This window comes from Lupinus angustifolius, chromosome LG06 (assembly GCF_001865875.1).
Source record: "Lupinus angustifolius cultivar Tanjil chromosome LG06, LupAngTanjil_v1.0, whole genome shotgun sequence".
Classification (NCBI taxonomy): domain Eukaryota; kingdom Viridiplantae; phylum Streptophyta; class Magnoliopsida; order Fabales; family Fabaceae; genus Lupinus; species Lupinus angustifolius.
In genome coordinates, this window is record NC_032014.1 from 17,454,840 (window position 1) to 17,468,469 (window position 13,630).

Here is a 13,630-nt window from a genome sequence, read left to right on the forward strand (position 1 = left end):
TCAATTAGCCAAGGAATTAGCAATGGAGTGATTATCTAAGGATTTTACACTCAAGGAATTGATGTAAATGAATCGCCAAAAATGTGCATAAAAATCAGTAACTTCGCAAGTTGTTTGGAATTGAATCTATGGATGTCAAAAAGGAAAGAGGATGAATTTCGATCCAAACTCTTATAAATTCATAGTTAACCTTTTATTTTAATTTAACCTTGTGACAAAACTATTATCAAATTATCAAACAAATTCATATAGATAGTTGCTCAATTAATTCTTGTAGGAATCAGTGTAAATCAAATCTACTCCCTGAGGACGATATCCCGGTACTTTACCGGATTTTATTACTTGGACGATACAGTACACTTGTCGTTCCATAAATATCTAACAAGTTCACGGTTAGGCACCACATTCCCTTCATCTAGCGAATCACGAATGTCCACATGGATCGCCCTTTCTCTCCCAGTCAATGCTACATCACCAAACCATTTTGAGATTGACATGTGGTTCCATCTTCTGCAGGCTTATGCATCAGCTTAGATAATTTATATTATTCTCACATTTTTATACTTTATTTATTGTTATTAATCCTATTTAATCATAGAAAAATATTTTTTAGACAAATTATAATTTGAAAAAACAAAGTTTTTCCTTAATATAACAAAATATCAATATTATCCCCTTTTTTAGCAACTAATTAACTAAAGTTTTCTTTAATTAAACAAAACTTATTACTACTTAAAAATAATCAGAACTTCCTACTATAATTAAAAAATGACAATTAATAAAATTAGTTGCGTTGAAAAATATTTTTCATATGATAATTATTTATTAAATATTTAATATTGAGATTAATTAAAGATAAATGAGGATCGTAATATCACTTCTCATTCTCATATGGTCTTTGAATGGTCATGTTGTGACACTTCTATTCATTTGATTTAATTCCTCATTAAAAATGAATAATTGTTTTCTTAATTAAAGTGATAATTGACAACGACAATAATAATAACAATTACATTTCTTTGATAAGTAACATAACAAAACTAAATCGATATTTTCTCTTAAAAATATAAAAAATGACTAATCAAATCAAGGATGAAGGGTCGTCAATAATGGTTTCTTTTCCTCAACTCGTCATTTGGATGGTGACGCTATGACGCTTCTGCTCCTAATTAAAATAATCAACCAACAAACTATTTATCTTAAGAACTATGTAGCCTTGATTTCATATTACTTATAGGGATACGTAGGAGCAAGATTTAATCCTGTCAGATACAACAAAAATATAAATAAGTTTAGTCACTTTTTCACTAATTAATTAAATAACCAAATAACTTTATGGTATAAAATAAGTCATGCAATTTAGTGAGGGTGCCATTTTAGAACGAGCAGATGAGGTTCTAATTCATTCCCTACTCCATAACCGACTCCTAAACTTGAATATGAGAAATAAAAATCCCAATGTAATTGATTAAAAGATTTTTCTACATTTTGTATTGTAAAAAATGTAGTGGAGACTCTAAAAAAGTTGTATAGCCAAAAATCGAGGCGCAATAGCTAGTGACTCTGCCGATGACTTTTTAAGAGGGTCATACCCATATCACTAATTGCATTGCTAATTATACTTTTTAATTTTTTGGTTATTTATTTTTATTTCTTAAAAAAAACTCAAGTAGTAATTATTATTATTGTCATTAATAATTTCCCATTATTATTATAACTTTTTTTGGCAATGATTATATTTAAATTCATATGCTTCCTAACAAAGTACACTAGCATTAGCATACACACATGCCTTATACATGGATATTAATGATACATTTTAGGATAGCAGAGGCACTAGCCTTGTAGGTTATGACTTTTGTCGTCTATGGTATTTGTGATGTGGACCACTCTGATTGTTACCAAGTATTATGGTTAGAAGCTTGAGCATTACGCTTGTTTCTAACCCCATAATATTTATGTTTCCCTGTTTTGGAGGATTGCAATTTGGGTCCTTATAGGAAGTCTAGAGCTTGTTAAGGCACCCACTACACCCTAGAACTCAACGCAAGGATGTTGATTTTTACACATTCCAGAAAACCCTTGTAGGGTGTATCTAATCCAAACCCTGGGAAGCATATTGTATCATTTATCACACCATTGATTGGGACTCATGTCCCTTAAATAAAATGACCCAAGTGTCATCTCTAGCCCATACCATTGCCTATAGGTAGAGGTGGCAAAATTATCCACAGTATACAGTCCATCCAAATTAAATCCATCTAAATTCATCCGTTAAAGCTAATGGATATAACCCAATGGATAATGTTGATACTGGATGGATTCAAATTCATCTATTATATCCAATGAATATCCATGGGTATATCCATTTGGATGGATTCCCAATCCATCCAAAAAATAAAAACAAGAATACTTTTTTCACATAAAGCAACATGCAGACCCAACTTTGCTATGCAAACTTAATGTGCAAAATATAAACCAATGTTATTAATATTGTACCGGTCAGAGTACTTGTATAGTGGTATGATGGTTCAACCAGTGGTTCACTAATAAACCGCATACCGGTGAAGTTAGATATACATATATTTTACACTAATATTAATGTTGAAAAATCAATAAAGAAGACAATAACTATTTTTATTTATATCACTTGTTAAAAAATGTATATTGTAGACCATATTTTAGATGTATAAAGAATGTAATAGTTATGTGTTTGATCATCTATATCAATACTTTGATAAAAATAAATCATTTTCATTAAAAAATAATTTTAAATGAAACCAATTAGTATGATTGGTACGTTCAATTGAAAAATGGCCGGTATGACCAATTTTTACTAGTATAATTGTAAGACCGATATAAATAATGTATCATAGCGGTATTAAGACCAGTTTACTAGTTAAAATGGTTGGCATGAACTGGTTTTGATACCAGTGATATAAACTACTATCTTTGTAACAAAATGATCCATTCAACAACATTATCCTTTTTATCAAAGCATTCTTTTAAAAAGTTTTAATAATGATTGATATAACATTTTTGTCTTATGATTGAACATAAGAAAAAATGCATGATTGCACAAACAATATCTTTGACCTCACCTACACTGTTGTCTTTCGGAGCTTTCAAAGGTAAATTTAAATATTGAGATTTATTAAAAAGTGTTTTAAAATAACACTTTTTAAAAATGTTTTTTAAATTGATTTTTAAAAATGTTGTATTAAATAATAATTTTTAAAAGGATTTTTTCCTTAAATATAAATTTTAGTTCAAATTTAAAAAAAATGGATTAGATATCCATCCATCCAATCCATTAAAATGGATATATTGATGGAATGGAAGAATTGGAATCCATTGGACATGATTTAGTTGAATAGTTTAGAAATATGATTTTATGGATTGGTAGATGACTTTCCATCCATTCATTATGATCCAAATCCAAATCCATCCACATTCATCTAATTGCCACCCTTACATATAGGTATCCTTACACCATAGGCACATACCACTTGCATGCAAAATAAATTACCCCTAAGAGGATATGTCATTCATACATACTACTTAGATGCATTTAAAGAAAAAATACGTTATTCTACATATCTATCCATTTGTATATCCATACATACATACATTGAAAAATAAAAATTCCCTCATTCATTCATTTATTTATCCATTCATTCTTGCATCCAAAAAGAAAAAAATCACTCATTCATTCAATTGTGCATTCATTCATGCATTCAAAAAGAAAAATAACCATTTATTAACTTATGCATTCATGCATTCAAAGAATTATTATTAGTTCATGCATTCATTCGTATATACATGCACCATAAAAAAAATAAGCACATAATTTATACGTGTACCACTTATTCATGGCTTAATAAAAAATAATAATAATAATAAATCATTCAAACATTACATTTCCTCCGATATCATATCATGTATTCTAATCTATTATCTTATTGTATCATTGTCTTCATTGTTTCAAATTTATAAAAAAGCACAAAAATAAATCTTGTCATAAACATTATCACATAATAATTACATTTATAAATTCCTAAAGGTATAAGTCATATATTGAATTTTATAAGCAGTTTAGAAAAAGTTTCATGTATTCCTTAGCTATGTATCATGCACTTTCATGCATCATATGCATAAAAATTTGTGTTCCCCTATCATTCTTACATCTCAAAATAAATTAAATGCATCTTCACAACATGTTGTGCATTTTTTAGTAGTATAGGCTCAAGGTAAATTACTTGTATTTCATGTGTGGTTATAGGCTCAAGGTCAAATTACTTGTATTTCATTTTTTAAGAGCACTATTGTTGGACTCGATCAAAAGCAGTCATGATTGAAACTAAAGATAATCAGTAAAGTATAGAGATTTCAAGCTTGTGATCGAAACCACATGGGTTAAACATGTCGTACACGACAATACTCATGTGTCTCATACCCCAGCCCAACTAGGAATTAGTTTGAAAACTTCTCCTCACTTGGGGACCTATACTAACTCATGTTTCCTTACTAAAGACTTATTTTATAATGTATATCTTTTTAACGAGTATATACTAATGCATTGATCATGCAAATCTTACCATCTAATACCTTATCCTACTAACCATATTAACCTCACTAATTATATTTATCCGAAAAACGCATAACAAAATAAACCCAAATAAAATTAATTCATGCATTATTATGAGATATTTGATTCAAAAAAATATAAGATCCAAAATGATGGGCATTTTAACGCATATGTTTTGATGACACAAAGCAATTTTGTAATTCCCAAACACTAAAGAGATATCCCTACTCACCCCATTTGAGCCTAGATATCACGAAAGAAGTTAATTTTTGAATAACCCTCAATATATCAATAACCTGAGGATAATAGTTCTTCAATCATTTTTCTTGACATTCAATTCTTAAAGAAATTAATACATTCTTTCACACCACTCATGTGACCGAAGGATAAGAGAGTACAAAGAATATTTCTAACTAGAAATCTAAAATATAAAAAACAAAATTCCGCCGAGATTCCTCAATGATATCTTAGGAAAAATTTAGGATAAAGAAATGTGCAATATCAATGATTACAAAGGGAACCATTCGTGGAAAATCTTTTGCCTAAATCATAGGTCGTTCTTATCACAATCCGTAAAATCTACTTGATACTTGATTGTCATATTAGAAAGCTATTCAAAATAGAATAAAAGAGAAAGATGAAACAGTGGGTATGGGAAACACATGACTTGAGCCTTATACCATTTTCTTAAAAATCCTTATCCAAACCACGATACAAGCTTAAAATGACCTTATCAAGAAGTTATTTTCCTAAGATGAGCATCGTGAGAGAAAAAATTCATTTTCTCACCATTATCACATCCTCGTCACCACTCACGGCCTTACAAATTAAATATTGTCATCCCACCACCACTTCTACTAAAATCCAAACCCAAATGAAATTATATCATCATCAACATAATATCAGCCCAAATACAAATTTAAATATCATTATTGGCACATAACCACTCATAGCTCAAGAACATTCACCATGTTGGCATGATCATTGTTTTAAAATTTATTTTTAAAGAGTTTTGCATACAATAAAGAGAAATAAAGCAAAGGAAAAGTGGAAGTCTCTCAAACTGGTGCAGATTTGGAAATGATTCATAGTCTGAGGCCTTCTACTTCAAGCCTACCAGAGCAAATTGTATAGAAGAATGAATCCTAGTATCTCACACTAGGGAAACATTTAGGTTGATTCCATTTTCTAGTAGGAAGTTAGTTGAAGCCCAAATTTAGAGAAATTTTTATGATCATAATAAAATGAGAGAATTTCCAACATGTGCCCACATAAGGTATTATGGGGAAAAAATAGGGAAAATAAACGACCTCAAAGTGAAGACTTACTACTACTCATCCTCAATTACTTAAATTGGGAAAACGTTTTTTTGTAGGATCTAAGTTATAGCTTTCCAACTGAAGTTGAAATTTGAGAATAGGCATACTGATGTAGTTTCTGTTATTACAAAAACATCAACACTTTGGAGAATTTTCCAGCCACCCTACTCTAGAACAATATATAGTTGGTTTTTGTCATTCAACTCAAAATTACATTAGAGCGGTTTGTATAGATTACCATAAAATAAGTGTCTTTAAGCAATCTGGAGCAATTTTAATGAAAAGGAAACTATCATATCACTCAACGGTAGTTAACAAAAGTTGATTCAGTCGAGTCCATAAAAGTGATGAATTTTATGTCATCCCAAATAGAAAATATAAATAATCAATGACACATTTGTGCATATATGGGTCTCATCCCTCAGTCTCATGTATTCAAATAAAAATCAATCATATCTCATTAACATAAATCATCACCTTACTAATCAATGTATAGTCATATTCATACATTAATCATTATAACCCCAAACATCAATATCAACTTAATGCCTCAGATATTTGCAAACGATCATTTCATTACAACTATATTTACAATAAGCTTTTTGAGTCTTGTACCTCGATGAGTATTTACAATCAAGCTTTCCAGATCTTGTACCTTGATGACCATTTAAAATTCAAGATTTTAAGGTCTTGTATTTCAATGAGCATTTAAAATCTAACTTTCTAGGACCTCATACCTGACGTATTTCAAATATTACTTTCAAGACCTAGTGCCTAACATGTTTCAAATCTTACTTTCTAATACCACATGCTTGACTTGTTTCAAATTTTACTTTTTAGGACTCGTGTCTGACGTGTTTCAAACCTTAATTTCCAAGACCCAATGCTTGATGTGTTTCAAAATTTTGCTTTATAGAACCATGTGCCTAAAATCTTACTCACCATAGCATAGTCTTGAATTGCTTCATCAAATCTCGATGGTCCACCAGTAGAGTCCCATACTGTTTCATCAAATCTCGATGGTCCACCAACAAAGTCTCGAATTGTATCATCAAATCTCGATGATCCACTAGCAGAGTATCAAACTGTCTCATCAAATCTCGATAGTCCACCAACAGAGTCTCGAACTGCCACATCAAATCTTGATGGTCCACTAGTAGAGTCTCGAAGTAGCTCATTAAATCTCGATGATCCACTAGTAGAGTATCAAACTGCCTCAACAAATCTCAATGGTCAACCAGTTGAGTCTTAAACTGCCAAATCAAATCTTGATGGTCCACTAATCGAGTCTTGTACTACCTCATCAAATCTCAATTGTCCACTAGCAGAGACTCAAACATCAGCATCAAATCTTAATGGTCCACCATCAGTGTCTCAAACTACTTCATCAAATCTCGATGGTCCATTAATAGAGTCTTGAATTGCTTCACCTAATCGATTGTTTATTTTCATAAAATGGTTTTTATGGGCCTTGACAAAATTAGTGTTCATTTGTTTACTGGTGGCTTATGATAATATCTCTTAAACTTCAATTTGCTTCATATCAGGTAAGCAACAAGTAAAAGCGGCAATAGTAAACACCCATTTTTTGTACGACTCATAAAAAGCCCAAACCTATTTTTAACATTGAAATAAATTTTCAAAACATATACATATCTATTTTCAGAAAAAAAAAAAAAAAAGAGGTTACAAAAACTAACCATTGGTTTCCTTTAAAATAAAAATAATATAATGAAATAGGAGTTTCTAAAAGCTCATGCATCTTATTTTCTTCTTAAAAAATTAAATAAATAACAAATAATAGATACTTTGTTACATCATTTTTTATATATAAAAATTTTTTTCGGAATTTTAATATAAATTGAATAAGTATTGCTCAAAATCTAATTCTATTGATTTTATATGCTAATTTTGTTTTTTTTTAAAATTAAATAAAAACCAATAGAATATTCTTAAGATAAGCATCTCCTATTCTATTTAATATTTTTGAAAAATGAAAATCAAATTTTAATTTGTTGAGATTCTAAGCCTAAAAGGTAGATAAAATATGTTTCCATTTTTTAGAAGGAGGTTACTATCTAGTTTTTACTATAAATTGGGGTCCTATGTTTAGGGGAGAAAAAAAACCCATAAAAAGAAACATATAAAAAGCTTTGTAACGTGGTATCTTGTGTGGGCAAGCCCATTATTAGAATCGTGCTACTCGTTTCTGAGCAGTCTCTACTCTCCACGTGACGCCTCTCCCTAACTTTGACTTTGTCACGCACAAGCCAACCAAATTGTGACACGTTGGATCGCCTAGTAGCGCCTCCCCGCATAGGATCCTTTCTCCTTTTTGGCGAGGAATCCATTGTAGACAATTTTATTGGTAGGTACCATATTCCCTTCATCCAACGAATCACGGACGTCCACATGGATCTCCCTTTCTGTCCCAGTCAATGCTGCATCACCCAACCAATCCGAGACTAACACGTGGTTCAATCTTTTGCAGATTAATGCACCTAAAAAGGTATTTTCTATTATTGTCTCTTTTTCTTATTCTATTTATTATTATTATTAATGCTATTTAATCCTAGACTATTTTTATTTAAACAAAGTATAATTAAAAAAAAACAAAATTTTTCCCTGAATAATATTAAACAAAAATTTAACAATAATAGTAGTAACTAATTATGCTAACAATTTAAGCAATAAACCATAACAAAAATATTAAGATGATTCTTTTTTTAGCAACTAACTAACAAACTGTTTTATCTAATTAAATAAAAATTACTAATAATTAAACATAATCATAACTTCCTACTATAATAAAAATGACAATTAATAAAATTATATTTCTTTGGAAAATATTTTTCATATGATAATTTTTATTATACATTCAAACTATGATCTAATCTATCTAATATAAAATATTTAAACCATATTATATTACCTATTAAATTTATTTTAAAATACTTTTTACTTTCTATTTAGAAATTATCATTTGTTTTAATTTTTAGCATGCTACGTTCATGGCTTTGCATATAAAAGATTGTAACTGATAGCTTGTTCGATAAAAACTAAAGAGAAAAAACAGAGATGGCAAGATGGCAATTTTACAATGACGTGCTTCCATTCATTGCAATAGTTGCAATAGAGAGCATAATTGTTGGTGTTAATGTTCTATACAAAGCAGCTACTCTAAGGGGATTGAGTTACTATGTCTTCATCGTTTATTCATTTTCAGTTGCTTCTATTGTACTTCTTTTCCCCCTGTCCTTCGTCCTCAAAAGGTGTTGTATTGCATGTCCATTAATTGCCATATATTATTAAATGAATTAACTCTTATTTGTAAATCCATGTTTATAATTTCTATATTTGTAGTTTTATAGTTAAAGATTTTTCTTTAACCGAGAGGGTTTCTATTCATATCTTAAATAATCATTTGTGCAGGTCAAGCGGACTTCCACCATTCAAAGCCTCTATATTCTTCAAAATCTTCCTCCTTGCAGCAACTGGGTAAGATTTTGGAATTTAAATTTGGGAAAAGTCTATTAAAAATGTTAAACTTTCTGTCTTTGGCAACATCCTCAATTATTTTTTCTTATAATTAGACATTAAACTTTAACCTTTGACAAAATTAATCTTTACCATTAAACTTTATTAATTAATTTTAAATTTTTTATATCAATTAATATTATTGTATTGACCCTTTTAACTTTGAAATTTACATTTCATCTTTTCAACCAATTCTTATTTTGGCAATGGTTCCTCCCACCATCGTTACTGATTAGTGTTTTAAATTGTGGTTTCAATTTCGGTCACAATTATAGTTACTATAATTATGATTAATGTAGTCATTGCGACGCAAATCACAATCATTATTGTGTGAATTTTTTGTAAATAAAAAATACTTTTAATTTTATGTAGCCCAATGTAGCTGCAAAATTGCGAGTGTCATACTGGAATTGCAATTATGGTAGTAACTACAACATTATGGTTACATCCCGTGATAAGTTCCGTAATTTAAATAATGACATGCATGTTGATACAATTATGAGTCTAATGTCAATCATTTTCTTGTTAGCCTATTAGTAAAGTAATATTTACTTTATTGTATAATCAATTTCACTTCCACATAAAATTTAAGTAACAATTAGAAAGAAAATTGGTTTGCGTTGACTATTTAAAAAAATGCATGAAGCTGTTTCAGGGGTTTTTACTTCCTAAGAATCAAATCAAGGTGCAATGTATTGATCATGTATTTCTTTTTGAATGAATGAGGTAGATTTGTAGCTGAACTTTGTGGAGTCAAAGGAATTCAATACACTTCACCTACTCTTTCTTCTGCTCTTAGCATCCTGGTACCTGCTTTTACTTTCGTACTTGCAGTATCGTTTAGGTACCTATCCTTACTTTATCTAAATCACTATTTTAAATTATGAGAGGGGCCACGTGTTATAAGAGAAAGCCAAAAAAAATACTTTATATTTTAGTTATTCAAATCAATTAATTAATTTAAATAATTGAATTTCTCTATAATTAATGTTAAGATGTGAATTATGTTTCTTTTAACTTACTCTTGGAGTAAGTGACTCTTCTCCCTTAAATTTTAGTTATATTTGCAATTATGTTATGTTTATTAAAATTGTGAAAAAACTGTGTAATAATATGGTTGTAAGGATCCTCACCATTAATGGAGAGACAATTACTACAAAAAAACAAATAAAATAATAACATGACAATACATTTTTATCCTTTTATATGCAATGAAATAACACTTTTACCATGAAAAATATATATAAAGTCTTATACTTGTATCTTAATTAATAGAGAGGATCTTTGTTTGGTTTTTATATGCGCAAATCCTATTACAATGGAAAAATGGAGATTCTCCATTCATTGTAATAATATGCTGTGGAATGCAATTTAAAAAATTACCACAATAATGATTTATTTTCTAGCAGTACTTTTTGTCTGGATTGTGTTTGAATAAGTTATTTTTCTAGTGATAATAATTGATAATTGACGAGATTATTTAATTTAAAAAATTGATAAATCAAAATATATTATTGAAGTAATACTAGGTCTACTGAAAACTAGGGGTGACAATATGGCTCAGCCTAACCTAACTCTATCTTGTCCGACTTTGGCCCGCTACAATATGGGTTGGCATGGTCTGACCCTTATTACTAAAATGACTCAAAATGCTAGTCCAACCTATATTTGCAACGCTGATGGGCCAGCGGGCTGACCCGCTTTTTTCAAAACATATATTTATAACCAACCCAATCACAATTTCAAAAGTAAATAATCATCAGCTTCATAAATGTTTTTAAAACAAAAAATCAGAAACCAAAGTTCATAATAACATACCATCTTAGTTTAAAACTTATAAGTTTTAAAAAACAAGGCAACATAGTCTTAAACTTATAGACTTCTAGTTCACAATAAAGTTTCTAACTCCTAAGTTCACAATAATACGGGCTAGCCCGATCCGGCCTTGTCCTAACCTGCCTTTGGCCTGCCAAAATATGAACTGGCCCGACCCGATCCTTATTGATAAAATGACTCATATCCCTAGATCGACCTTCTAAAATGTCAATCCAAATAGGCTGACCCGTCCGGCCAAGCCCATATTGCCATCCCTATTCAAAACCAACTATAACAAAAAATATTATTTAAAAGTAATAGGTAAACATGAAATTGGTGAATAACACCTTTCTCACATTCTAAACACGAGCTTAGACATTGACTCTTATCATATCCTTCCATGTAGGATGGAGAAACTAGCTTTAAGAAGCAAAAGCACTCATATCAAAATCTTTGGTACTATATTGTCGATATTAGGTGCACTCATAGTTGTTCTGTATAAGGGTCGCACAATTTTATCAAATTCAAATCCACTACAATCACCTGCAATTATTTCTCTGGTCAGCTCATCGTCACAAAGAAATTGGGTTATTGGTGGATCACTACTTGTTGTTGATTATCTTCTGGTTCCAGTAATGTTCATTCTTCAGGTATACATACTAGAAATTCACACAACATGTAGGTATACTTTTATTTTACCTTTTTGTCTAAAATTGTAGATATTGATAAATGAGAATAAAATATCTTCTTATATACGAGGATATACTTTATTCTCTTTACAAATTAGTTCAGAGTTTAGACTCCAACTAAATTTAATTTTCACTTAAACCAGAAGACCTGTTGAAAGGAGCTTAAGAATGAAAATCACTTGTCCTATTTTTTGTGTTTTAATGGCGTCACAATGCAATTAAAGAGTGTCATCTTATTAAAAGGAAAAATCAGATATTCAAAAAATAACTTTTTTTGTATTGAGAATTTTCAGAATAGAAATAACTAAAATCTTTTTTTTTTTTGCTTGTAACAGGCTAGTATTATGAATCAATATCCAGTAGAGATAGTTATGGTCTTCACATTCTGTGTGTGTATGACTTTCATATCTGCACCAATATGCTTACTATTAGAGCCAAACTGGAGTGCTTGGAAGATAACTCCGGATATAAGATTGGCCGCTATTTTATGCTGGGTAAGAATCTAATGAATTTATTCGATGAGTCATGTAAATGAATAACATCTAATTGAATTTTACCATTTCATGCAGGGATTATTAATCACATGCCTTAGTTCTCTGGTTTACGCTTGGGGTCTCCATCTTAAAGGCCCTGTATACATATCAATCTTTAAACCTGCATCAATAGTCATTGCTGCCACTTTGAGTGTTATATTCCTTGGTGACGCGCTACATTTGGGGACGTATGAAACTCATTCTCTTTTTTTTCAATAATAAGTTCTTTTATCTGGGAATATTAGCAATACTTCCTCTAAATTGTGAGAAACTAATGAGCATGGGTTTTAGAAACAAATATCATAACTAGTATTTTAAATTGCACCACTGATCGAAATTGTGGCCACAATGTTATGATTTCGGGGGTCTCTATAATGACATCTCAATCACAATTGAGGTTGCAAACAAACACTTGTACGAGTCTTCCAATAAAACCTCCCTCAACTACAACAATAGACTGCAACAATTTTTTTAACTCAGGAAACAGATCCTCTTCCCAAACAAAAAGAGCCATGCGCAACTCCATCTTCCAAGAATCAACATCCCATCTCCAAAGCTGCCACTATTTTATATTTGTCTTCCAATATTATGTTCTTATTTTGAAAATTGAAATAAATTGGAAGAATAGAAGATAATTTTTTGCATCATTCTGCCTATTTTTCTATATTCTTTGACATGTCATGTTTCAAATATTGCAGTATTGTTGGAGCAGTAATACTATCAGTTGGGTTTTATGCTGTTATATGGGGGAAAGCACAGGAACAGGAATTGAGTGATGAGTTTGGGGAAGGTAGAACTGAAGCTCTACCCAATAGTAAGACTCCTTTGTTGCAGGGCAGCAACGTATAAGATAACACCGAAATCATGTACACCAAATTTCCATAAGTATACAATATATGAATGTTAGAAAGAGAAATAGTGGAATTGAATAATTAGCAATCATGCAGTAATAGAATAATCTGCAATCATGCAGTAATAGAATGCAATTATGCCTTATGGTTTCACCTATATATAGGTGTGCTTTGTATTTTCTAAGGTATTTCTAAACTTTAGAAGTCTTACTTTCACCAAATATTTTTTACATGCTTTATTTCCGTTATTTAACTTTGTTTTTGTCACCATCTTCATCAAAGCATCGTTTTCATTTCG

General features: G+C 30.3%; 1 protein-coding gene across 1 annotated transcript; it reads left to right on the forward strand.

Moving 5' to 3' along the window:
* On the forward strand, positions 8,907-13,420 carry LOC109351063 (WAT1-related protein At5g40230-like). Its single transcript, XM_019592389.1, has 7 exons — positions 8,907-9,179; positions 9,340-9,405; positions 10,175-10,288; positions 11,666-11,909; positions 12,284-12,442; positions 12,518-12,669; positions 13,180-13,420. The coding sequence occupies exons 1-7, from the start codon at positions 8,986-8,988 to the stop codon at positions 13,328-13,330; spliced, it is 1,080 nt and encodes a 359-aa protein (XP_019447934.1). The 5' UTR covers positions 8,907-8,985; the 3' UTR covers positions 13,331-13,420.

Excerpts from the sequence above, each read along its gene's own strand:
- LOC109351063 (XM_019592389.1), top strand. The coding sequence starts at position 8,986 with ATGGCAAGATGGCAATTTTACAATGACGTGCTTCCATTCATTGCAATA. Across the intron at positions 9,180-9,339 it reads CTGTCCTTCGTCCTCAAAAG|GTCAAGCGGACTTCCACCAT; the intron begins GTGTTGTATTGC and ends TCATTTGTGCAG. Across the intron at positions 12,670-13,179 it reads GACGCGCTACATTTGGGGAC|TATTGTTGGAGCAGTAATAC; the intron begins GTATGAAACTCA and ends CAAATATTGCAG.